Source organism: Lissotriton vulgaris, chromosome 4_1, assembly GCF_964263255.1.
Source record: "Lissotriton vulgaris chromosome 4_1, aLisVul1.2, whole genome shotgun sequence".
Lineage (NCBI taxonomy): Eukaryota > Metazoa > Chordata > Amphibia > Caudata > Salamandridae > Lissotriton > Lissotriton vulgaris.
Window position 1 is genome coordinate 404,968,715 of NC_141691.1, and position 25,657 is coordinate 404,994,371.

General features: G+C 51.4%; 1 protein-coding gene across 1 annotated transcript in view; it reads left to right on the top strand.

The window, feature by feature from the left end:
• Positions 1-25,657, top strand: part of TSPAN6 (tetraspanin 6) — a 132,569-nt gene that overhangs the window by 18,993 nt on the left and 87,919 nt on the right. Inside the window, exon 2 of the mRNA XM_086918794.1 lies at positions 7,915-8,103. Within this exon, the coding sequence (XP_086774920.1) occupies positions 7,915-8,103 (189 nt within the window). The remainder of the gene's footprint in view (positions 1-7,914; positions 8,104-25,657) is intronic.

The following is a 25,657-nucleotide window of genomic DNA, read 5'->3' on the forward strand; positions in this document are numbered from 1 at the left end:
TGGGCACACACGTAGAATAATGGGCAACCACCGAAATATGATCGAAGGTGTAAAAAGGAATGTGTTTCCCTAAACAGTGGCAACAATCGTATAACACGGCAGGTCCCATTGGAAGGTTTAAACCGACTGAATTCGGCAAGCGGCGCGGGCCCTTTAAGGATTAGCGTGTCATAACCAAAAGGTACCAGGAAGGGCGCTTCCGTTGATACGAAGGACTCGTTGCGGTGATTGTTTCAGCAATGGAAGCGGTGAAGCAAGTGAGAACGCTAACACCAGGAGTTTAAATTCGGAAATACCGAGTGAGGACAACTTTTAAACCTCTTTCCTTTTAATGCAGTTAATTTGTTGACCCAAGTATCTGGCTGAACGCGGACCATCGTTTGAATCCAATAACAAACTCCGAATCCAAGCCCCGGCTAAATGCACCGCACAGCAAAACCGGGTAAGCAGCCTTAATCGGTAAAGCCTTTTTTCACCCCACCCCGAAGTAACCGTGTAGGAACATCACTGATTGCACCCCCTTCCCTTTAGGCACCCAAAAACCCGTATTTACAAGCAAGAAGGTGAGCCCATTCGCTGAGATTTCAGATACACCAACTGTAAGTGCCTGGAAGGCAATTAGGATTTAAATGTGACTCTTTTTATGTTTTTCTGTGTAGACTTACCCTCGTTTGACCACACTGTCACACAAACAGGAGACTTAAGGTAGGCGAGGTGAAGCTGGTTGGTGGCTGTTGTTTACATACAGGAAGTTGTTATAGAGAGGTAATTTGTTGTATTTGTTTTCTTGTCCTTTTAGAACTCGTGTTTGGTCCTGAGGAGAACCCCGCAATAAGGGGGTTCGAAACGCGTCGACCTTTATTGGTCCAGTGTCATCTTATAAATTCAATATACCAAGTTTGAAATATAAAAAGTTTATGTTTGGGCATTGAACTCCAGTATTATTGATATTACAACTGACAAATGTATATTGTGTTATTTGATTTTCTGTAAAATTGACACGGACCCATACCTCAGTGGTATTTATGACTGTTTGTTTTTTGTATGTGTATGTAGTGGTGTAAGCTGTATGCGTGGAGCGTGAAAGCATTAGTGTGAATGTATTATAAAACTGTTTATTATTTGTGTTGTAAATAATTGTACAGTTTGTATTTAGTTGTATATTTTGTATATATGTCTGATATGCACAAAAATCTATGTTTTGAAAAAATGGAAAACTTTCAAAAATTACTTGATTAAATTAGTGACAAATGACACAATAGACTGCTATGCTTCATTCATAACAGATCGTGTAATATATGTTTACTCAGTTCAGTACTGGCACTTTGTTTTGTTGATTTAGCGTCGTTTAAGGAGGTCATCATGTGTCTGTTGACAAAGGTGGAGTGAGTGAAGTGTATCCTCCGATGGGTGTGCCATGTGGTCCGCGTTTGCTTTTTCTAGTTTCAATTCCAAATCTAACAGTTCCCGTTTTTGTGTACGTTTGTGCCCCGCTATTGACGTAATCGCCTGCCCTCTTAACACTGTTTTGTATGCTTCCCATAGGGTCGTTGGGGAGGACACCGAGTCAGTGTTCTCTGCAAAGTAGTACCTGGTTGCTTTTTTCAGCTCTTTACGGATGTGAGGTATCTTAAGATATCCCGGATAAATTGGGTAGATTCTTTTTCGAGCTATTGCAGAGCATGATCGGCTCAGTGTCAAAGGGGAGTGATCTGAGATACCCAGAGGCCTTATCCTTGCATCATTTATTGTAAGTCGGCCGTCCCCCAGTGTAAGGAAGTAGTCAATACGGGACAAGCAGTTATGGGTTGCTGAGTAGTAAGAGTACTGCTGATCTTCAGGGTGAAGACGCCGCCATATATCCACTAGTCCCTGCGCCTCTATAAACTCACTGAAGCGGGACGGGCCAGGTGTCTGTGTCCGAACCGGGAACTTATCTCGTACATTATGTGCCACCGCATTAAAGTCACCTCCCACTACTAGGTCTCCTTCTGGGAGCTCTAGCAAGAATCTCCCACGGTCTGGAAGTGCAGTCGCATGCAGTGCCGGTGGGATATACACTCAGGCCCGGACTGGTGAGTCTGCCCACCGGGCAATCCCCCGGTAGGCTGGAGGGGGTGGGGGGCCGGTTTTTGAAAAGGGGGCCGGTTTTGTGGCTGGGGGCCGAATTTCAGTCCGACCGTCACAGCCAGTGACGGTCGGACTGAAAATCGCCCCCCCAAGGCCCCAGCCGTCACTCACTTAGTTTAGGGACATCACTGATCAGTCTGAGAGACTTCCGACCAAGTTACAGGACAGGAGGCAGTTCCTATAATGCAGAATAGCAGTAGCGCCACTGCGCCAGCAAGCCTGATTGACCTGTGCATGCATTGCTGAATGTTATGTGCAAGACAGTGCAACCTAACCCCAAACGACGGAGGAGGAGTGGCCTGTGCGCGCAGTGCGCAGAATTATGCCCTGTCTCCTCCTCTGCCGTGTCTGCGCGCCTCCAGGTTGTAATTCCCGCGTGACTGCCATGGTTGACGAGAACGAGGAGGAAGTGCGCACAGAGCGTCAGAGGAGCCACGGACGGACGGTACAGTTGATTGAAGCGGGCGCGGCCACATAACATAATTGTAGGCTAGCGCCGCCTAGCCCGACCCCCCCCCCCTGTGTCTAGTAATCACTTTTCAACAGGCCTGAGGTGAGTGAGTCCGTTTATCCGCCCCCCCCAGACTCTGTAAGAAGCAAGCAGCGCGACCGCGACGTGACTAATGTACCCTGCCCTGATAAGTTATAACCTGACAAGGCCTGGTTAAAAACCTCCCGGCCCGAGAGGTTATAACTTATCATCAGGTACATAGTCCGCGCTGCTTGCTTGCTTCTTTCAAATAGAACTGTGCAATTAGGATCGCACGACTCGTTGTAGTATCCTGCCTTTCAATGAAATGGTTTTGTTTCTATTATATGTTATGCATTTCCCCTTTAACTTGCTTGTAATAGAAACAAAACCATTTCATTGAAAGGCAGGATACTACACTCGTCTCGCGACTCCATGAATGATATGGTTGTGACTTCATGCAAGGATAAGGATAATCCACGTGTTAGCTAAAGGGGCTGTTAATGCGTATACGTACATGTTCTGCTGCTCATGCAGTAAATCTGGCATGAAACTTGTTTCACGGGAAGGCGACAATAGTTCAGAGATGTGTTGTTGTACTTACGACATCACGATCGTTTTTAGAACATTTGATAGATTTTTGTGAACCTCTGTGGGTGTATTTCATTATGTGATTTAAACGGGACGTATATCAATTTGATATACGTAACGTTTAAATCACACAATGAAATACACCCACAGAGGTTCACAAAAATCTGCAGAGGTATGCACAATTTTTTTTTACAATTCTGAGTGAAACAAATGTTCAGAGGGATACTTTTACATTAACAATTGATAAAGTATAAATGAATAATAGAGTGAATTATATAGCTGTGCTCTATTAAAAAACAATGAATAATGTACTGGAGTTGTTTATATTATCATAACATTTCTGGCTATAGACGTTTGTAATCTGAGTAAACCTTACACTTGTATTAATTCCAGCCGTATACAGTGCAACATTTTTTCCTGTGGTGGGTAACCTCTAAATTGCTTGCATTTTGTTTTACAATCTACTTTTTAACTGCGCAGAGTATAGTGAGAAGTGTGGGGCTGGACGGGGGCTGGTTTGCTACGCGCCGGATGAGGGCTGGTCTGGCAAAATTTGCCAGGGCTGTTTTCAGTTCCCAGTCCGGCCCTGTATACAGGGACTTTCCTTTCCATTGCCCACAAGCCGCTGCAAAGCGGCCGTGACTGTCAGTCTTGGTAGTCTGTAGTATAAATCGAGATGCTCTCTTCATTAATATGCCGATCCCCCGGGACCCTGAAGTGAAGTCCGAGTGTCTGTTCATGCGGTAACCTAGTCTATCTAGTGCCTTGCTGGCTGTGCCCACCAGATGTGTTTCCTGAAGAAGGATCAGATCATGATTCATTCTCCTAATACTCTGAAGCACCAACTCTCTCTTTACCTTGTCTCCTAATCCCCTGACATTCCATGTTATGAATTGCAACGGCGGCATCGGCCCCGTGTCAGGACCGCCCTCTATGATATCAGACTGTGCCACTTGTGCCATTGCGCACTTGTAAAGGTGGACCAGGTCTCCGTAGGGTGCGGTATCAATGTTCCCGGCCTACACCCACCCTCATGGACACCTCCATTCGTCTGCAATAATGGGCCTTATGTTCTCGGGTTGACACCATCGTGCCCGGCGTGCATTCTCCAGCTAACTGTGATCATTGTGGTTCTTCGTGCAATCTTTAGAGTCAAACATTTCAAACAAGTAAACATTGCTACCCCCCCTATCCCCTGAATTCCCCCCCCCCTGCTCTCCTGCTACACGGACTTTGAACTGCCCGCCACCCCAATTTAGCAGAGTGCCTGACCCCACCCAAATAGAAACACAGAGTTACTTGCTCGTTGGGGGTGAAGAGTACTCCGAAGTCAGCGACCCCTCTCACCCTCCGTGGAGGCCCTCAGCCCAGTGTCCATGGCAGCCCACTCGGCAGTCCCATTATCAATAAGTGTCTAATTTCCGCCGGAGTGTTATTCCTCCACCTCCAGATCTCCACTAACATTGCCTCTCATTGGTGAGCTTCTCTCATCTACCGGCCCCTCCGCTCGGACGTCCACACGATCTCCTGTACGTTGGCCTTTTTTAGTCCGTCCTGTGCGGCGGGGTTGAGAGGTTGGCCGCCAGCCGTCTAACCAGTCCCGGTCTGTTTCCGGATTGTCAAAAAACCATGTCCTGTTTTCTGCCACCACCCTCAGTTTAGCCGGGAATAACATGGAGTATTGAATCTCTCTTCTCCTTAGTTCCTTTTTTATGTCCAGAAACGTCTTCCGTTTTCGGGCCACCTCCGCCGTGTAGTCCGGGAAAAAGGCTTGTGTGGAGTTCTGAATCTTCACGGGGGGAGATACACGTGCCGCTTGTAGGATGGCATCCCTATCCCGGAAATTGAACAGTCTCGCCAGGATGGGCCTTGGGGATGCCCCTGGTTTTGGTTGGCCTCCTGGTACTCTGTGCGCCCTCTCAACTGAGAATAATGACGACAGCCCCTTAGGCTGGAGCTGTGACTTAATGATGTCTTCCACAAAGAGGTCAGTTGCTCTAGTACCTTCTGATTCCGGAACTCCAAGAATTCTTATATTGTTCCTTCTAGAGCGCCCTTCCTGGTCATCCAGCTTTTCCTTTAACATTTTATTCTCTGCTGCAACTTTCTCCATCGCCGTCTGGAGCTCCGATACATCCTCCACCAGTGATTTCGTGACCACTTCCAGCGGCCCCACCTTTTCCGCCATTTTGTGGAGGTCTGCTCTAATGAGAGTTATTTCGGTAGAGATGGAACCCACCGTGGTCTGTACCTGCGTTAGTGCTCGCATCACGTCATCCAGTGTCGCCTTTTTAGTCCCAGCGCCGTCTACCGTTTTCGTGGAGCTTTGCCGTCCTTCCGTTGGAGGGGACGCAGGTTTATCGCAGGCGTATCTTTCGATACGAGTTTGTGTCGTGCCACCTTTGGAGCCCTTTCCTGCCATGATGTCCACCAATGTTCCACTGGTTGCTAGCGCAATTGGCCTATATGAGGGACGGGCATAGGGGGGTGGGGTGGGGGGGGGGGGGTTGGTTGGGGGGGGGAAGAGCTGCGGTTACAGTCCAGCTCTGTATTTCTACATGTTCACTCATCCCACACTTTTCCTGAGTCCACTTATAATGTAACACTGCGCTAGGCAAACGTGCACTTACCCCGACATGTAAAACATCTTTTTTTAATCCATCAAATCCACGCTAAGGTACTGCTCTCCCCTCCCTCTCCTCACGTGAACAGGAAACAACCATCAATCACCCCGGGCTTTAACGGACATTCATTTTATGTCGATTCCCGTCACCCACGTTGTCACGTGACTTGAAAGCTCGCTTCAAACTGAGAAATGGATTGCTACCATGCCGTCATTAGCTTTTAAATTAGACTCCTATAACCAGAGTGCATCTGTTCAGTATATCAAAAAATGAATAAAATAACGTGCTACCCACCCAAAATGTACATAAACTACTCGAATGTGAACGTGAACCATGCAGAAACATAATTTAAGTAAAAAAACAAACAATTTTCCATATTGCAAGAGTTGAATCAGGTGCTAACGTCCAAGTAATTACGACAATATACTCCATTATTTTGGCTGGGAGACAGTTTTCCTGCGTTCATGATTTCATTATGTTCGTCTCAATTACTCAATGCTCTCCCCTGTAGCACGTTATTTTATTCATTCGTTAAAGTCCGGGGTGATTGATGGTTGTTTCCTGTTCACGTGAGAAAAAGATGTTTTACATGTCGGGGTAAGTGCACGTTCTGCCTAGCGCAGTGTTACATTATAAGTGGACTCAGGAAAAGTGTGGGATAAGCGAACATGTAGAAATACAGAGCTGTCAAACAGGAGAAGGGATTAATACTTTTGACATTAAGCAAGGGGGAGTGGGTAGTCACATCTGAGTTATAGGCATCAGTGGAGCACTTTTTATGTATAAATGTGTATTAGAATAACTTGGTAGAACTTAGATGATTACAAGCATTATTAGAGCATTGGTGTTAAAAACGATAATTTTCTTTGCATTGTAGAAACCCCTGAAGAAGGGTCTTACCCGAAATGCATTGGGTTTCCAATAAATATCACGGCATGAGGAAACAGTGTGTTTACTGCGTTCTTTAGAAAATCAAGAGTGAAAGACGAAATATGGTTATGAGTAGAATGGATTGAAGAATAAGCGAGATGAAAAGAAGTGGATATAATTTTGGAAAATATAAAAAATTGAGTACGAATTTGATGCATTCAATTCATTAAAATAGGTTGTCGCGGCAATGGGAACCGGAAAGTGGCTCCTTAGTGTTCTTATCATGTTGCAGCGCAAAATGGGCAGAGCGCCGAGTGCCAGCACACCGACACAGATTCAATAATGAGTACAACGCACTAGTGCAGATTGGATATAAGAGAGGGGTTTAACAGGTGTGCGTCTCACCTTCACAGTTTTTGCTTTAAAAGATCCACCCATTTTCAACGACAGCCCCTGTTACATGTGTTGTGAGCACTATTTCTTTCATCATGCCGGAGCACTCCAGACCAGTGTGTGTGGTTTACAGAGGTCTGTTGTTAACATGGCTGTGAATCTTCCTCTTATCTTGCCATATTTGCTGTGCATTCAAAGACACAGGTATGTTTTGGCTGCAGCTGCCTCCTCCTCCCTCCTGCTTTTGAAACTCGCAGCCTGGCATCGCGGTCCCTGCCTTCAAATGGCTGCTGCCACATCCGCCTCTGAGCTCGTCAAGCATTTGCAATGCAATAGGTCTTGCATTTGCAAATGTTTGAGCTATTGACATTGTAAATGACAATGCCTTTTATTTATTTGTTTTGAAAACCTGCAAGTGGTGCGTAAACACGTACTTTGTACTTATAGTCGTTGTTTACCAGAAGCAAGTCTGGCAGTAACTGCGCTTCTTTACTGTCAGCCTTCATTCTCGTAAGCAACGACTAAAAGTACAAAGTACGTGTTTACGCACAACTTGCAGGGTTTCAAAACGCATACATAAAAGTAATTGTCATTTACAATGCCAATAGCTCAAACTCTCGCAAATGTGAGACCTATTGCATTGCAAATACTGGTTTCTCTTCTCGTTATTAGTACCTCAGTACTGAGATATATGAACTGTGGCCACCATGCTGTGGCCTCTCGTGTTCAAGATGATGTAACTTCCTGGTGCCATATGATGTGTCTTACAGATACAGAGTGTAAATTCAAAAATTTTAAGTGAAAAGACAAGTTACCAACTATTGTTTCTCATTTTAGTTTACAGGGGTCATTCTTCTGGCAGTTGGTATATGGGGAAAAGTGAGCCTTGAGGTATATTTCTCGCTGCTGAATGAAAAAGCCACCAACGTTCCATATGTACTTATTGGCACGGGTGCTGTCATCGTCCTGCTTGGAACCTTCGGCTGCTTTGCCACCTGTCGTGCAAGTACATGGATGCTTAAACTGGTAAGTGGGAGCTTTTTTAAACTTTTTATTGTATTCATAGAACAAAGGGCATTTCGAGATTACATGGTCACTGCATTGTGCAACACAGAGCAAAGCAAACATTTGCAGCATTATACACATTTCAAATGTACGTTTCAGTACAATCAACATTATTGGCATATTTCTATTATCATATCGCTTCACCCCCACCCGTCCAGCCCCCTCATTCAGACACGTCTTCCGTTTCATGCAGTGGTGGGTCACAGATAGAGCCTCTAAATGTGTTCCAAGCCCCCCATATCTTCTCCCATTTCCGGTGGAATCCACGGTTTGTGTATACAATCCTCTCCGCTAATCGCGCCCCATCCATATCACTGCACCAATTTTCGAGTGTTGGTGCATCTCCAGATCCCCATTTTTTTTTCTCCGTATTACGTTTGGCAAACATCATCCCTAACACCACCCAGTCCTGAGCTGCATGTGTAAGATCATTTGGTTCCCACAGGTTTAGGAGACATCGCCTCGGCTCCGGCACCAGGGACACCCCTGTAACCTGTGGCATTGTACGCATCACCTGGACCCAGTAAGCTGTAATATGGGGGTACTGCAATATGGTGTGGTAAAAGGTCCCTTCCTCCCCGCATTTGCGTAGGCAAAACTGATGTGTGGCTCTCCCTATTGTGAAAAGGAGTACTCTAGTGTAGTATACACAGTGTAGTATTTTTAACTGCACCAGTCATAATCTGGATGGTATGGCCACTTCCCGGGGGGACGATAGTGCTGTCTGCCAGTCTGCATCTTCAATATCTCCCAGATCAGTGGACCATTTACGTTTTGAGTGCCAGCGTCGGGTCCGGTATGTTGTTAATAAGCTTGTGATAAGTAAAGGAGGTTGCCCGTTTAGTCATGTGTTCGGTCAGTAGCCTGTCCTCTAGGGGGGTGGCTTCCGGAACGTCAGTGCCAGGCGCAAGAACCGCGTGCAGTGCATGCCTAATTTGTATGTACCGGAACTGTTCCGTGGGCGCCAACTCATATTGGGTCCTAAGTTGTTCGAATGGAATCATTTCACCCCTCTTCCACAAGTCTCCCACCGTGGAAATACCTAAGTGATCCCAAGCCTGGAACCCCTTACTGTTTTGAAGTCGTCCGAGTTGCCGTGTGGACCACAGTGGTGTCATCTGCGTGATAACACACTTGCATTTTAGTCGCACTTGCGCTGCATACCATATGTGGACAGTGTGCGCGGTGGGCCCTACAAGGGAGGTGGACTTACTTTTATCATATAGTGCCGACAAGATTCCTGCTTCTCCCAGCCCCTGTCTGCCCGCCTGGAACGCCGGTTTCGTCTGAGGTGCGTGTATCCATTGATTAATTATTTTTAACTGGGCCGCCCAGTAGTATAATTGTATATCTAGGACGGCTATCCTGCCTTTCACAGAACATCTGGCCCCCCTGTCTGGGTGCGCCTCCAGACCCGAAGTCCGAGATTAAAAGTCTGGGTATTTGGCTCGAAAGAGATCTGTCCTTCACGACACAAGCCAAAAAAGTTGCCGGGACATGCTTTGGGCTTCTCAAGTCGATCAGGAAGATTCTGCCATTACTTCCTTCCACCTCTCAAAAACTGTTAATCCAAGGCCTTATCTTATCAAGGCTGGATTACAGCAACACCATCTACCTAGGCGCCCCTGAGGCAACCCTGAACAAACTACAAAGGATACAGAATGCCGCAGCCCGGATCCTCACCAATACCCCTGCCAGGGCTTCGGCCAAACCAGCCTTGAAGATTCTCCACTGGCTCCCGGTGAGAGAGCGAGTGAAATTCAAGGCCCTATGTTTGGCTCACAGACTTCTACAAAACAAAGGCCCCCCTATATCATCATCCCTAGAGTCAAGAAGGCACGCACGGGTGGAAGACGCTTCCCTGTCAACACTGCACGCCTTTGGAACGCACTACCCCGCGATCTTAGAACAAGACTATCTCCAATTCAGGAAGCGGTTGAAGACTCATCTCTTTCCCTAAATGCTGACTCCCAGCCCCCCCTCCATCCCCCCCCCCCCCTCCCCCCCCCTTCCCCCCCCCGTCCGTCCGTCCCCACTGACCTGCAGTTGTATGGATCTTAGCGCTGGGATACTCACGGGTGACTACGCGCTTTATAAAATTTAATAATAATAATTCCAGCTCCTCACTAACTTTCCTTGAGCTATGCGTGCTGGTTTATGCCCCCAAAGCAGATTGGAAACCGTTGCCGCTATTTTTTTTTTTAAATATCCGGCGGTACATTAAATGGGGTATTTTCCAGAACATATAAAAACGGGGAAGAGACATCATTTTAAAAAGGGCAGCCTTACCCAGCCAGGTCAACGGCAGGCTGTGCCAATGCGCCACGTCTCGCCTGAACCGCTCCAAGGGAGGCCACAAATTATTCTGAAAAACTCTTCCGTTTGAGGTGTGACATAAATGCCCAGATATTTAAAGCTATTAACCGCAATTTTAAGTGGACAGTCCACTGGGAGCAGTGGGGGCGGGCCCTGCAGGACAAACTGGGTCGACTTTGACCAATTGATGGTATAGCCAGATACCCGACCAAAAATGTTGCAGATGTCTAAAAGCACCAGAATGGAGCGCCTGGGAGAGGTTAGGTACAGCAGCACATCATCAGCATAAAGAGAGATGCGGTCCTCCCAGGTCATCGTCCAGTTAAGTTCCCGAATCATTGGGTCCCACCAGATCCAGGCCGACAAAGGCTCCAACACCAAAGCGAACAACTGAGACAGTGGACAGCCTTGGCGCGGGAAAGCGGAAAATCCCGCGAGATATGTCCATTAAACGCCACGTGCGCCAGGGGACTAGAATATAGTAACTTTACTCATGCACAGAATTTGGGGCCAATCCCAAATGTCTGAGCACCGCAAATAAATAAGACCATTCAACCATGTCAAATGCCATGCGCGCGTCAAGGGATAGAATAACCGCAGGTTCATGGATACAAGGTATGTGTGCCATTATTGCGTGAAGTCTTCTGAGGTTTAGGGCCGTATTCCTATTAGGCATAAACTCTGACTGGTCCGGATGAATTAAGTTTGAAAGGTGTGGGGTCAGGCGCGCTGCTAGGAGTTTGGCGAGTACCTTAGCCTCCGCATTAAGCAAGGATATGGGCCGATATGACTAGCAGTCTTCGGGGGGTTTACCAGGCTTTAAGATTGTTACTATGGTGGCCTATTGTTGGTCTCGAGGCAGCTCCCCCACCCTCAGACTTTCAAGAAATATTTTTAAAAGGTGCGGGGCAGTTATATCTGATGTCCTCTTATAAAGTTCGATGGGTATTGCATTGGGCCCCACGGCCGGATTGTAGGGAGTTGATGGCCGCCTGCAGCTCATCAACCGTGGGATCAGCCTCCAGCAGGAGGGCCGCTTCCTCCCACAATGTTGGCATCTTTATATCTTTGTTGTAGGTCTGAGCCTCTCCTATTGTCATGTGTGAGCCAGAGGCATATAATTGCTCAAAGTGCTCAGCCAGTGTATTTACTCTTTCCTGCGGAGTAGTTACTACTAAATCCAACGAGGTACGCAGCTGTGCTCTTGTCCTCTCTGCTCTCTCTTTCTTGTCTAATCATGCCAAAAGTTTACCTGCTTTATCCCCCACTTCATATATCCTATGACGAGTAGCCTGTAACCTTTCTTTAACCGCCTCACGTTGGTGCTCCCTAAGTTTGCACTGTTGAATGCGTAAGGCCTGCAAAGTCGCTGGGGAAGGATTGTCAGCATGTTGATCAGTGGCCTCGGCAAGGTCAGATTCCAAGATATCTAACTCTTCTCGAGCCGCTCTTTTATGACCTGTTATGGACGCAATAGCCTGCCCCGCACCACTGCCTTGTATGCCTCCCATAAAGTAATAGTGGACTGCACCGATGCCGCGTTCATGGTATGTGTTGTGAAAGTCATGATGATAGGCGAGTGGTCCGAAATGCTTCGGGGTCGAATCTCAATGTTTGTCAGATGGGAAAGGCTGCCTGCAGATAGTAAGAAGTAATCTATACAAGAGAGGCTGTTGTGTACCCCTGACAGGAAAGTGTAGCATCGTGAGGTGGGGTGTCTGTATTTCCATGCGTCAGTAAGACCCAGGGCATCTATGAATCCCCCCCATGCGAGAGCTACCCGGTGTATCCCTTCTAGGAGGATACCGGTCAAGGGTCCCATTCACCACTGAATTGAAATCGCCTCTAATGAGCATCTCTCCCTCGGGAAGACTCAGTATGAATGCATGAAGTGCCTGGAGAGACATGGCCTGAAGAGCCAGGGGAATGTACACTGAGACTACGTTGAAGCGCTTACCCTCCCACTGACACACTAATGCAGCATATCGACCCTGACTATCCGTCTGAGTCTGTGTATAATTAACGGAAACTATCTACGCACCAAGATGCCCACACCTCTTGAACCTGAGCAGAACTCCAAGTGCACAACCAGTTTGTATCCAAAGCGATCCATGGCCTTACACGTTGAGCCCACCAAATGCGTCTCCTGTAGTAGGGCCACTGCCGTGCAGCCCGTCTTAGATATTGGAGCACCAGACCCCTTTTAATCTTATCCCCCAACCCATGTACATTCCATGTGACCAATGAGAAGGGAGCTATCGGGGACTTCAGGGCGTCAAGCGATTCGTCCTTCGAGTGTGATATCATTATGCCGTATGCCACAGGTATTGCAGCACTCTGTACAACCTTCAATGCAGTGTTTCAACAAAATAATACCAGATAGACATCTTGTTGTTTTCGCCCTAGTGCAGAAACCTTCAAACCATAAAACAAAAAACCATAAAACAACTGGCAACAGTTCCCTCCTTTTCCCTCCCTGCCTCCCTTCTTGATGGACTCAAAACTACCCGCCACCCCAACAAAGCAGAATGCTTGGTATCCCTTCCCATTACTGGAACGACGGGGGTAAGAAAGACCTCCCTCCACCCCTCAGAACCCTTTCCCCAAACAACTGTTTATGTCCTTTGCCCCTCTTTTGTGTATTGTCCGACGAGCCGGGAAAAACCAGCAGTTTAGAGGGTATAACAGTAGTATCACAGTAGGCCGCATCATACATGTACAATAGAAAGTACCTGTGCAGTAGCCAAGTAAAGCTTAAATCAAATTGTCGATTCTACCAGCAACCTTGGAAGGGCGCCCTGGGTGCAGGCGTCCGCTGGCCTTCAACGCAGCAGCAACATTGCGGCATTGCAGGTCCACACATCACTTGGCGGGCCACGCCACATCAAAGCCCTATATTCAGTCCTGTTCCATATCGGTCTGGTGATTGCCTCGCCTCGCGTTCCCCATTGCGCCCCGTCCTGGGGAACCTGCGCCAGCCATCCAGCCAGTCTTGGACCTCTTCGGGTGTCGAGAAAAACCACGTCTTTCCGTCGGATTCAACACGTAGTTTGGCGGGGAACAGCATAGAATACTTGATTTCCCGCTCACGAAGGGCCTTCTTGACGTCGAGAAATCCTCTGCGTTGTTTCGTGACTGCTGGGGTGTAATCTGGAAAAATCGTGATTGTAGCATTGTCTATGCGGATCGGAGGAGCTTTACGTGCGGCTTGCAGGATCGCATCTGTCTCTGAAATTGAAAATACGGGCTAGTATAGGCCGTGGTGGGGCCCCTGGCTTCGGTCTTCCTCCAGGGACCCGATGCGCCCTTTCAACCGAGGAAAACGTAGACAATCATATCGGCTGGAGGTGAGTCGTAACCAAATCCTCTACGAAGAGATCGAGGACCGGGCCACCTGCACTCTCCGGCACACCTATAAGGTGGATGTTGTTTCGCCTCGAGCGCCCCTCCTGATCCTCCAGCTTTGCTGCCATAAGTTTATTGTCCGCCTCCAGCTGTTTTACCTGCCTTTTCAGGGTGGCCGTGTCGGTAGATAGGACCGTCGTTGTGGTTTCAACCTCCGACACCCTATTAGACCTCTTGTTAAGGTCGGCACGGATCAGGGCCAGATCAATGCGCGAGTCCACTTAATTCAGAGTGGTCATGATATCCAGTATTGTCACCTCCGGGGCCGCACCTTTACTTGCACCATTGGAGGATGGTGTCTCCTTGTCCTGCGCATCCGTCTGCGTCTTAGTGTATGCAAACTTTTCGAGCTTGGACACTGGTTAGGGCCCCTCGTGTATCTGAAAGAGACACGTTAGTGATAGATTCCTTACCTTAGAATATCCCCAGGCGTCAGACTGGATCCGGAAACTTTTGCGTAGCAATACCCCTGTGCGCCGGTAGGGGTCGTCTGCGGCTCTGCGTCCGTCGTCGGCGTCGTGAGCGCCGGGATGACGTCGTCGGAGTATATAGACGGCGCCCATGCGCGCTGACGTCAGTTCTTCTTTTTTCCGCGCCAGCTAGCGCAGATCCGGAAGAAGCTCTACCCCCAGTCACTTTTTGACTGAAAACTTTTTCGATCTTTTTGATCCTCTATTTAGTCGATCCTCGACTATCGGTGCCAGGGATGCCCGGGTTCAAGCCTTGCTCGAAGTGCGGCCGACTCATGTCGGTCACGGACCCCCATCGCCGGTGCCTGAAGTGCTTAGGCCTCGACCACGACGATCGAACCTGCTCCGACTGCCGGGCCCTGACGTCGAAGGCTAGGCGGGAGCGGTCCCGCAAGCGTCTCGAGCTGAGGCAGTCGGCCCCGCGCCGCTCCAGGTCCCGGTCCCGGTCCCACGGGAGGTCGAGGGATAGGTCGCGAGGTCGGAGTCATCGCCGTTCCGGGAGTGGACACCGATCGTCTGGTTCCAAGTCCTCAGGTAAGAGGCATGAGAGGTCGGAGCGACACCATCGATCCTCCGACCCGCCCCGTCGCTCGCACGATGCGACCGGGGACTCGGGCGACACCGCCCACGCGGCTCCGCGGGAGTCGCAAGCGTCGCCGCCTGCCCCACACCTTCGGGTCCCTGGGCACGGCGCGTCGCAGGAGGAGGTCGAGAGGTACCTCATGGCCATGAGGGCCCTCCCTCCTCAGTCGGTTCCCGTGGCGCCTTCGGGCCGATCGGCTCCGTCTGGAGGTCCTTCCGGGTCGGGCGCTTCGGCCCCGACGACGTCGGGTGCTTCGGGCCCGGCGCCGCTGGCGACTTCGGTCCCGGCGCCGCGCGACCTCGCTGGATCCGGCTCCGGATCCGGGACCCCGCCGGTCGACCTTACGACCTCACGACCTCGCCGGCGCCGTCCCTTCAGGTGTCGTCTCCGGCAGCCGATGTGGTTGCCGACCCCAATGCTTCCTACGGTCCTACTCAGGAGTCGGAAGGGCGCCGCTGGGCGCCGATTCCGTCGGCCTTCGGAGAGTTCTATCTCCACGAGGAGGCCCTGGCTGTTAATCCTGGTCTCCAGGAGCCAGGTGACGAGGAGCAATGGGAGGGGTCCGAGGACCCTCTGGCACGTGATTGCCAGTCACATCAGGACTGGACATATGAGCTTGGGGAGGCCAGTGGTATTGACACCTCGCCAGACACTGGATTTACGTCGCCCCCGACTGTGGCTTCGGAGGCGGGTTCTGCTTACAGTGTAGTGTTGACGAAGGCAGCTAAGGCCTTAAACCTTCAGCTCCCCGTCGCGGCCGTGAGGACTAATCTCCTCACTGAGGTCCTCAAACAGCAGTCCGGCTCCGCGGAGCCCCTCCTGCCGTTTAACGAGGCCTTGTGTGACGTTCTTCTGGGCACTTGGTCCAAGCCCGCCACAGGCCCCCCTGTGGACAGGAACGTGGCCAGACGCTACCGCCCGGCACCGGGCGACCCTTGCTTTTTGTCCACCCACCCCACCCCCGAGAGTCTGGTCATCCAGGCCTCCAACTCCCAGACCGCATTCCCGTCGGCCCCGCCCGACAGGGAATCCAAGAGATATGAGCAGTTCGGGAAGAAGGTCTTCTCGTCTGTGAGCCTAGGGCTACGGTCAGTGAACACCAACTGTCTCTTGGGCCGCTACACCCACACTCTGTGGGACACGGTTGCGGAGGTGCTGCCACAATGCCCTGAGGAGGTCAGGGCTAAACTCAGCCAAACCCTTGCGGACGGCCGAGATGCAGCACGTTTTTCTATCCGGTGTGGGCTGGATACCACGGACTCACTGGGCAGGGCGATGGCAACGACGGTGGCGGTTCGACGCCACGCCTGGTTGAGGTCCGCCAACTTCTCGGCCGATGTCCAGGCCACCCTCCTGGACATGCCGTTTGATGGCCGTCGCCTCTTCGGCGACAAGGCAGACCATGCGCTGGAGCGTTTCAAGGACTCCAGGGCCACGGCCAAGTCCTTGGGCCTTACGGCCCCACGCCAGCAATCGGGTGCCTTTCGCTCCTTTCGTGGCCACGGAAGGGGCGCCCCACCACGGGCCGCCAGCCACACGCCGCAAAATGTCCAGCAGCGCGGTGGCGGACGTGGGAACCGCCGCGGCGGTGGTCGGGGTCAGCGGCGAGGCCAGTCCGCACCTCCCTCAGCAGCCCCCGCCTCAAAACCTTCCTAGTCCGAGTTTTCAGGCCCATGTGACGCCTGTGGGGGGCAGGGTTCGCCATCACCTCTCCCACTGGCATACAGTCACTTCGGACAGGTGGGTGCTGCAAATTGTCCGAAGGGGTTTCTCCCTCCCCTTCGAGTCTTCCCCTCCATCCATGCCACCTCAATGCCACCGTGTGTCGGGGGATCACTTGCGACTTCTGCAAGAGGAAGTTTCGGCCCTCTTGGCCAAGAGGGCCATCGAGCGCGTTCCTGGGCCAGAAGTAGGACGTGGCTGTTACTCCCACTACTTTCTGGTACCCAAGAAGGGCAAAGGGGGCCTACGCCCTATCTTGGATCTGCGGAACGTCAACGGCTTCCTCCGTACGGAGAAGTTCAAGATGCTCACTTTGGCTCAGGTCCTGGCTGCCCTGGACCCAGGAGACTGGATGGTAGCGTTGGACTTGCAGGACGCCTATTTCCACATCCCCGTCCTGCCGGCCCACCGGCGTTACCTGCGGTTCACGGTAGGCCACGAGCACTTTCAGTTTACCGTGCTCCCCTTCGGCCTTACCAGCGCCCCACGGGTGTTCACGAAGGTGATGGCGGTGGTCGCAGCCCATCTGCGCAGGCAAGGGGTTTCAGTCTTCCCCTACCTCGACGACTGGTTGTTGAAGGCGGGCTCGCCCCAGACAGTAGTCAGCCACCTCCAGACTACGGCCGACCTCCTGCACTTGCTGGGGTTCTCCATCAATGTGCCGAAGTCACACCTGTGTCCCTCTCAGAAGCTCCTCTTCATCGGAGCGGTTCTCGACTCGGCGCAGTTTCGGGTTTACCCACCCGAGCAGCGGGTTCGGGATATTCAGGCTCTGATTCCTGTCTTCGGGCCGTTATCCCGGGTCTCGGTCAGGTTGACGCTGCGGCTTCTGGGACTGATGGCCTCCTGCATCCTTCTGGTGCGTCACGCCAGGTGGCGGATGCGGGCTCTGCAGTGGGACCTGAAGTTTCAGTGGGCCCAGCATCAGGGCAACCTGTCCGATCATGTCCTGATCTCGGAGGGCACTGCGAAGCAACTGCAGTGGTGGCTCACGGACCGCGACTGGGTCAGTGGCAGACCCCTCTCCCTACCCCAGCCGGAGCACGTAGTTGTGACGGACGCGTCACTCCAGGGCTGGGGAGGCCACATGGGGGAGGCGGAGATCAGAGGCCTCTGGTCTCCGGCGGAGTCCCGGCTCCACATCAACCTTCTGGAGCTGCGGGCGATTCGTCTTGCACTGAAAGCATTCCTCCCCTCTGTCAGGGGGAGCGTGGTGCAAGTGTTCACCGACAACACCACCGCCATGTGGTACTGCAACAAACAGGGCGGAGTGGGGTCGTGGACCCTTTGCCAGGAGGCTCTGCGCCTCTGGCAGTGGCTGGAACATCAGGGCGTGACCCTGGTGGTTCAACACCTGGCAGGCTCTCTGAATGCCAGGGCGGACGAACTCAGCCGCCGGTGCATGATGGATCACGAATGGCGTCTGAACTCGGATGTGGCGCAAGGTCTCTTTCGACAGTGGGGAGAGCCTTGGTTAGATCTATTCGCCACAGAAGAGAACGCGCAATGTCAGCAGTTCTGCGCGTTGGAGTTTCCAAGGCGGCACTCGCTCGGAGACGCTTTTCGTCGCGAGTGGAGCTGCGGTCTGTTGTACGCCTTTCCGCCTATACCACTTCTGCCCAGAGTGCTGAAGAAGATCAGGCGCGACCGGGCCCAGGTCGTCCTTGTGGCTCCGGACTGGGCACGAAGATACTGGTATCCCGAGCTACTCAGCATGTCAGTCGATCCCCCGATTCGTCTGCCTCTTCGGGAGGACCTTCTGTCGCAGCAGCAGGGGACGGTCCTGCACCCGAACCTGTCCAGTCTCCACCTACAAGCTTGGAGATTGAGCGGCGGCAGTTGAGGCCATTTGACTTGCCTCCCGAAGTCTGTGATATCATTCTGGCAGCCAGGCGTCCCTCCACGAAGTCGGTATACGCCTGCCGGTGGAACAGATTTGTGGCATGGTGCACAGCAAAGGCTGTGGATCCTCTCTCTGCACCCCTTTCGGAAGTGCTGCTCTTTCTTCTTTCCCTTGCCCAGCAGGGCTCTGCTCTGGGCACTCTTAAAGGGTACCTTTCTGCTCTATCAGCCTTCCTGAGGCTACCAGATCAGCCTTCTTTATTCAAGTCTCCTATTGTAAGTAGATTTCTGAAGGGCATCACGCACATGTTCCCTCCTGTTCCCTTCGTGATGCCCCAGTGGGACTTGAATCTTGTTCTCACCTATCTGATGTGTGCTCCCTTTGAGCCACTTCATAACTGCCCTCTTCGTCTCCTTACTCTAAAGACGGCCTTCCTGGTTGCCATCACCTCTGCCAGGAGGGTGAGTGAGCTCCAGGCTCTTTCTTCTTCTCCACCTTTCCTGTCTGTTCATCCTGATAAGGTGGTGTTGCGTACACGACCTTCCTTTCTGCCCAAGGTTGTCACGGCCTTCCACATCGGGCAGTCCATCACTTTGCCCACCTTCTTTCCGCCTCCGCATCCCTCGAAAGAGGAGGAGAGGCTCCACCGTCTGGATCCAAAACGTGCGCTCTCCTACTACCTAGACCGCACTCGCCAATTCCGGGTGGATGACCAACTCTTCGTTGGTTACGTGGGCGCGAAGAAGGGGAAGGCAGTACACAAGAGGACCATCTCTAGGTGGATCATCTTGTGCATCCAAGCATGCTACTCCATGGCGAGGAAGGAGCCCCCGGCTGGATTGCGGGCTCACTCCACTCGGGCCACGGCAACAACAACTGCCCTGGGCCGCGGTGTCCCCCTGCAGGACATCTGTCAGGCAGCCACGTGGGCCTCGCTGCACACGTTCGCAAGACACTACTGCCTGGACAGTCAAGTCCGGAGGGATGGCTTCTTTGGCCGTTCCGTCCTCCAGGACTTTCTGGTGTGATATTGGTTCGCAGACCCACCACCGGGGTTGGTATTGCTGGGGTATCTATTCTAAGGTAAGGAATCTATCACTAACGTGTCTCTTTCAGATGCACAAGTTACTACTTGTGTAACGATATATCTGTAAGAGACATTAGTTAGTGATAGATTCCTTACCGCCCTCCCATCCTCCCCGTTCTGCGAACTGATATTTAGGGTTAAGGTCATCCCCTTTCAGGGCCCTAGTTTCATGGCACCAGTGTTAGTTCTATCATGGCTCTGCGTATCTGGCGCGGAAAAGCTGTGTTATCAGAACTGACGTCAGCGCGCATGGGCGCCGTCTATATACTCCGACGACGTCATCCCGGCGCTCACGACGCCGACGACGGACGCGGAGCCGCAGACGACGCCTACCGGCGCGCAGGGGTATTGCTACGCAAAAGTTTCCGGATCCAGTCTGACGCCTGGGGATATTCTAAGGTAAGGAATCTATCACTAACTAATGTATCTTACAGATATATCGTTACACAAGTAGTAACTTGTGCTTCTGTTACTCATGGTTACAGGTTGTATGGTCGTGTCGCTTGGCCTAAGTCGCTGATCACAGCTGCCTGTCCAAGGGCACGGCAAGCCCACGCGGCCTGTCTGGTTTCGCGGCACCACTGTCGCTGCAAAAAACAGATCTGCAGCCACAAGCGCGTCACGGTAGTATCTGACAAGGCAGCGCCCTCCGCAGCCGTCTAGCTCCTCAGGAGACGCCTCACTGCCCCGTTGCCTCGATGGTCGTATGTCAGCAAAATGTGTGGCAAGTGGAGAGAGCCGCTAGCTACATCGCCCCCCCAGAACCTCCGTCAGGGCCGCTCTGGAGATCACGTTCAGGCTGACCGCTCAGCCCACAAGTAAATCCGCGTCAGCGGTCTCCAAGGACAGTACTGCCTGTAGTTGCAAGCGCCAGATCCTGGCCTCACCCCATACCCCGGCAGTCGCGCCAGCACTGCGCTTAGTGAGAAGATGGCGGCAGCGGTCACAAACTCCTCGCTGAGCAAAGCGGATGCAGCACCCAGAGGGTAGTTCACAGGGGTGGGTCTCTGTATTCACCCCCCAGCTCCAGGATAGCTCAGGCAGCCGAGTCGTCGCGGCCTCTGGTGGTGGGGGCGCTACCTATCCCTCTGTCCTACCGCTCCCCTCCGATCCTGGCCGCCGTCCGCCGCCACCGGGCGGCCGTGGAAATAGAAGTCCCGGCTTCCGTCTCTCCACCAGGCCGCAAAATAGCTGGCGCCGCCGCTGGAGGTCACAAACCGCGGCCAGAACACCACCGCTAGGCACCCGGCACCTTCCTCCGTAATCTCCTTCGTTTAGGGCCACAAGGAGTTGCGGATTAATAAGGGGGATCGGTTGGGATCTTCACGGGGGTTACAGAGCGCCTCTAAGTTGCGGCCATGTTGCTTAGACGCTAGCCACGCTCCAGGAGCTTTTTTTAGCTTATTTTTTTAATCCAATTAGTAAATGAGTTATAGAAAATTGTGAATGTTATAAATGGCTTTAAACGAGTATCATCTTATTTATTTATTTTGAAAGTTTTATATAGCGCGAACAAGATCTTTGCAGATATCAGAGCGCTTTACAGAAAGGTAGCAAAATAGGGTCGGTACATGAAGGAGCATAGTCACTCAGATAAACCAATAGAACAAATTGACCATCAGATAAACAAATAGTACAAATAGGTGCAGAGTCTCAAATAGATCCAAAGTAAAAATTCTGGTGAATTTAGCCATGAGGATAGCTTTTACTTCTTTCTTAAAAAATGCAGTGGGCTTTGTGTAACTAGCCAAGTACTTGATTTGTAGTGGAATCAACTTTTCGAAGTAATGACATTAAGCAGTAAAGAGCAAATCACTTAATTTCCTTATGCATCAGCTCCCAATATCCACCAAAAATACTAAATGGGCTTTACATGTGCAGCACCATTAGTTATGCAAAGTCTAATGGTTTCTTTGTTAAGTACTGCTTTGGTCCTCCTCCTAGAGCTCATGCAAGGATGGCAAAGTTTGTGTTTGTACGCACCTCTTTAGGCCTAGCCTAGAGGCCGGTTTAGCTGTCTAATCTGTCTCTTTTTCCAAATAATTCAGAATAAATATATATATATATATATATATGGGGATTTGAACTTTCAAAACCTAATGGGCACAGCAATCCAAATGCTCACATTGCCTGCTTTGAGAAACTGTCACCTACTAAAGGAATGGAAAGGATTTAAAATTACGAACGCACAATTTGAACTTACTGAAAGTGAACACTAATGCTCGCATGAAGGACTTAATGACCTATAATGCACCAGGAATGAAATGCACTAAGCACACGCCCGCTAGGGGCGGGGTTGTAATAAATAAAACCGGAAATCATAATGCGAGCCTCAGATGTGCTGTTTGTGCCCATGAAGAAGAGGCTTTTGGCCTGGAAACGCGTTGGCAGAAAGAAAATTAAGACAGAGCAGCAAAGCAGGCTGCATCACGAAGCCGGATGGCGGAATGCTGTCGTGTTCCATCTCAATGCTTCAGGGCAATTGTTTGTAACCAATTATACACGGCGCCCGGCCGTGGGGATGAGAACCATCACCAGCAGGTAAAGGACTACAAATGCCAGCTGGAAGAGTTTGGGGATTTGAACTTTCAAAACCTAATCGGCACAGCAATCCAAATGCTCACATTGCCTGCTTTCAGAAATGTTCACCTACTAAAGGAATGAAAAGGATTTAAAATTACGAACGCACAATTTGAACTTACTGAAAGTGAACACTAATGCTCGCATGAAGGACTTAATGACCTATAATGCACCAGGAATGAAATGCACTAAGCACACGCCCGCTGGGGGCGGGGTTGTAATAAATAAAACCGGAAATCATAATTGGAGCCTCAGATGTGCTGTTTGTGCCCATGAAGAAGAGGCTTTTGGCAGAAAGAAAATTAAGACAGAGCAGCAAAGCAGGCTGCATCACGAAGCCGGATGGCGGAATGCTGTCGTGTTCCATCTCAATGCTTCAGGGCAATTGTTTGTAACCAATTATACACAGCGCCCGGCCGTGGGGATGAGAACCATCACCAGCAGGTAAAGGACTACAAATGCCAGCTGGAAGAGGCTGGGGATTTGAACTTTCAAAACCTAATCGGCACAGCAATCCAAATGCTCACATTGCCTGCTCTCAGAAACTGTCACCTACTAAAGGAATGAAAAGGATTTAAAGTTACGAACGCACAATTTGAACTTACTGAAAGTGAACACTAATGCTCGCATGAAGGACTTAATGACCTATAATGCACCAGGAATGAAATGCTCTAAGCACACGCCCGCTGGGGGCGGGGTTGTAATAAATAAAACCGGAAATCATAATGCGAGCCTCAGATGTGCTGTTTGTGCCCATGAAGAAGAGGCTTTTGGCCTGGAAACGCGTTGGCAGAAAGAAAATTAAGACAGAGCAGCAAAGCAGGCTGCATCACGAAGCCGGATGGCGGAATGCTGTCGTGTTCCATCTCAATGCTTCAGGGCAATTGTTTGTAACTATATTTATAATTCACTGAAAAAACCATAGGTTATAGACCATATATAGTTAGGGATTAGCATTTTCAAAACCTTATTTTACTAGCACAAAACCATTGAAATTCGCATATATAGTTAGTTGCACTAACTATATATCGCGCACCCGCAATCCACTGCTGATGATGTCACATATTACATCATTCATGACATGGTCAGTGACATCACCGAAGACGGAGCGACAAGCATCGGCGCTCGCCGTCGAGGCAACACCGCCGATCGCCGTCGACAACGGTCGAGTCGAGGACCTCGAGAAGGAGGAATCGACGCTCGTCGTCGAGAATGGAACGGTCGACGTCGCGGAGGCGGCGTTCGGCGTCAAGAAAGAAGAGGTCGACTTCGCGGAGGCGGTGTTCGACGTCGTGGAGGAAGAGATCGACGTCGCGGAGGCGGCGTTCGACGCCGGAAAAGCGACACTCTTGTCGAGAAGGAAGAGTTCGGCATCTGGGAGTCGCTCCACCTCTCCTAAGCGGCGCACGAGGAGTTCTGGCGCCAGAAGTCAGGCTGGATCAAGTGGAGGACGCAAGAGGAAGCGATCGCCTGCTGAAGGGGCTAGGTCTCAGCCCCCTTCGCCGAAGGAGTCACCGGGCTCGGTGTACTCGGTGGTATACACGCCAACTCTGCCTAGGTCGCCCCCTCCGCCTAGGTCGCCCCCTCCGCCTGTACCTAAGGAGGACCCTCCCACCAACCCTCTACTTCCGCCAGGCCGACCACTACCACCGCTTCCACCGCATGGGCCTGCCCCTCGGTCGGTGATACCTCCGGTCCCTCCGCCGAGGTCCACGTCATTACCTCCTCTGCTGACACCTCCTAAGGGGACCCCGAAACCTAGACCCCAGGAGGAACCGAGGAAGGCTCCCCCACGGAAACCTGTGGTTCGGCCACGGGCTGGCAGATCACGCTCTCGCTCTAGGAGGAAGGAGCGATCGCGCCACAGGTCGTCCACGTGGTCGAGACACCGCCATAGGAGGCACAGATCTCGCTCTCGTACGAGGTCCTCAGGGACCAGGCACTACTCTCCGACCTTGTCGGGATCACCGGACACGAGGGTGTCTCCGATTGATGACCTGGTGGCGTTCCATGATGTTCTTTTGAGAGGCGCTGCAAAATTGGGCATATCTTTGACGGTGCCCACGCCTAAGACATCAGTCATTTTCGAGACACTGCACCAGAAACACCTGTCTCGTCCACTACTGCCTCTGGTGCCGGGCCTGAAGGAACCGGCCATGGACCTTTTCCTCACCCCTGCGGTGACGAATGCGGCTCCATTGAGATTGCTGAAAAAATACCGGGCTCCCGATTCCGACCCGGCCTTTCTAAGGGCGGAACCTCCTCCGGATTCTGTAATTGTGACGGCGGCCCGCAAACAACATGCCACCACTCTGTCATCCACGGTTCCCCCGGATAAAGAGTCTAGATGGATGGATTCAGCTGGAAGGAAAGTATGTGGAACATCGGCGACCTCTATGAAGGTTGCGAGTGGCACAGCTTTGTTGGGACGCTACGACCGCGCCCTCTGGGACTCCCTCCAGCAGTTTGCGGAACACTCTGGCGAGAAGCGGTAGGACTTCCAGGAAGTGCTGAATGAAGGGATGCTGGTTGCGAATCAGATTATCAGCGCTGCAGCAGACTCATCGCTATTAGCGGCACATAGTTTTTGCCATGGAATTAACCAGCGACGTCCCGCCTGGCTCCGCCTTACGTCACTAAAACCGGACGCACAGCAAAGGGTAGCCAACCTTCCATTCTCTGGCGAGACCCTTTTTGGGAAACATGTGGATGACGAAATGGCCCGCATGAAGGCGGAGGCCGAAACGCTCACGGCTGTGGGCCTGGAAAAGCCCAAAGAAGCGAAGAAATCGTACCGCCCATTCCAACGGCGGTTCGGTGGGCAGGGCAGAGGACGTGGCCAACCTTCGGGACAGTCACAGCAACATCAACAGTTCCGTAAGCCATTCCAGAAACGCCAGAAGGGCAGAGGAGCCAACAATCGGCTCCAGCGACCAAAGGCCCGGCCGGGTCTAGGCCCTGAGCACTTACTTCCCCCGGATCTGTTACCCACTCCGGTAGGGGGAAGCATTAAATTTTTTCTGGCAGAGTGGAGAAAAATTACTCAGGACAAGTGGGTGCTGTATATTGTTTGCAATGGATACAGTCTTCGGTTCACCAGCCCGCCTCCAGCAATTCCACCGATCAGCTCGCAGTTTCAGCTGCGCGAGCTTCAGGCGGAGGCAGATATCCTGTTAAGAAAAAGGGCGATAGAAGACGTACCTCTGTCTCAGAGAGTAAGAGGTCTGTACTCCCGGTTCTTCCTGGTTCGCAAGAAGCACAAGAACGAGTTCAGGCCCATTCTAGACTTGCGACAGGCAAACAGATGGATTCGCAGGGAAAAGTTTCGCATGCTGTCGTTGCATCAGATTTATCCTCAGTTGCAACAGGGAGACTGGCTATGTGCTATAGACCTACAGGATGCGTACTTCCATGTGCCCATTGCATACAAACACAGGAAGTTCCTGCGGTTCCAAGTCGGCGCCAATCATTATCAATACACAGTACTCCCATTCGGACTGAAGTCTGCG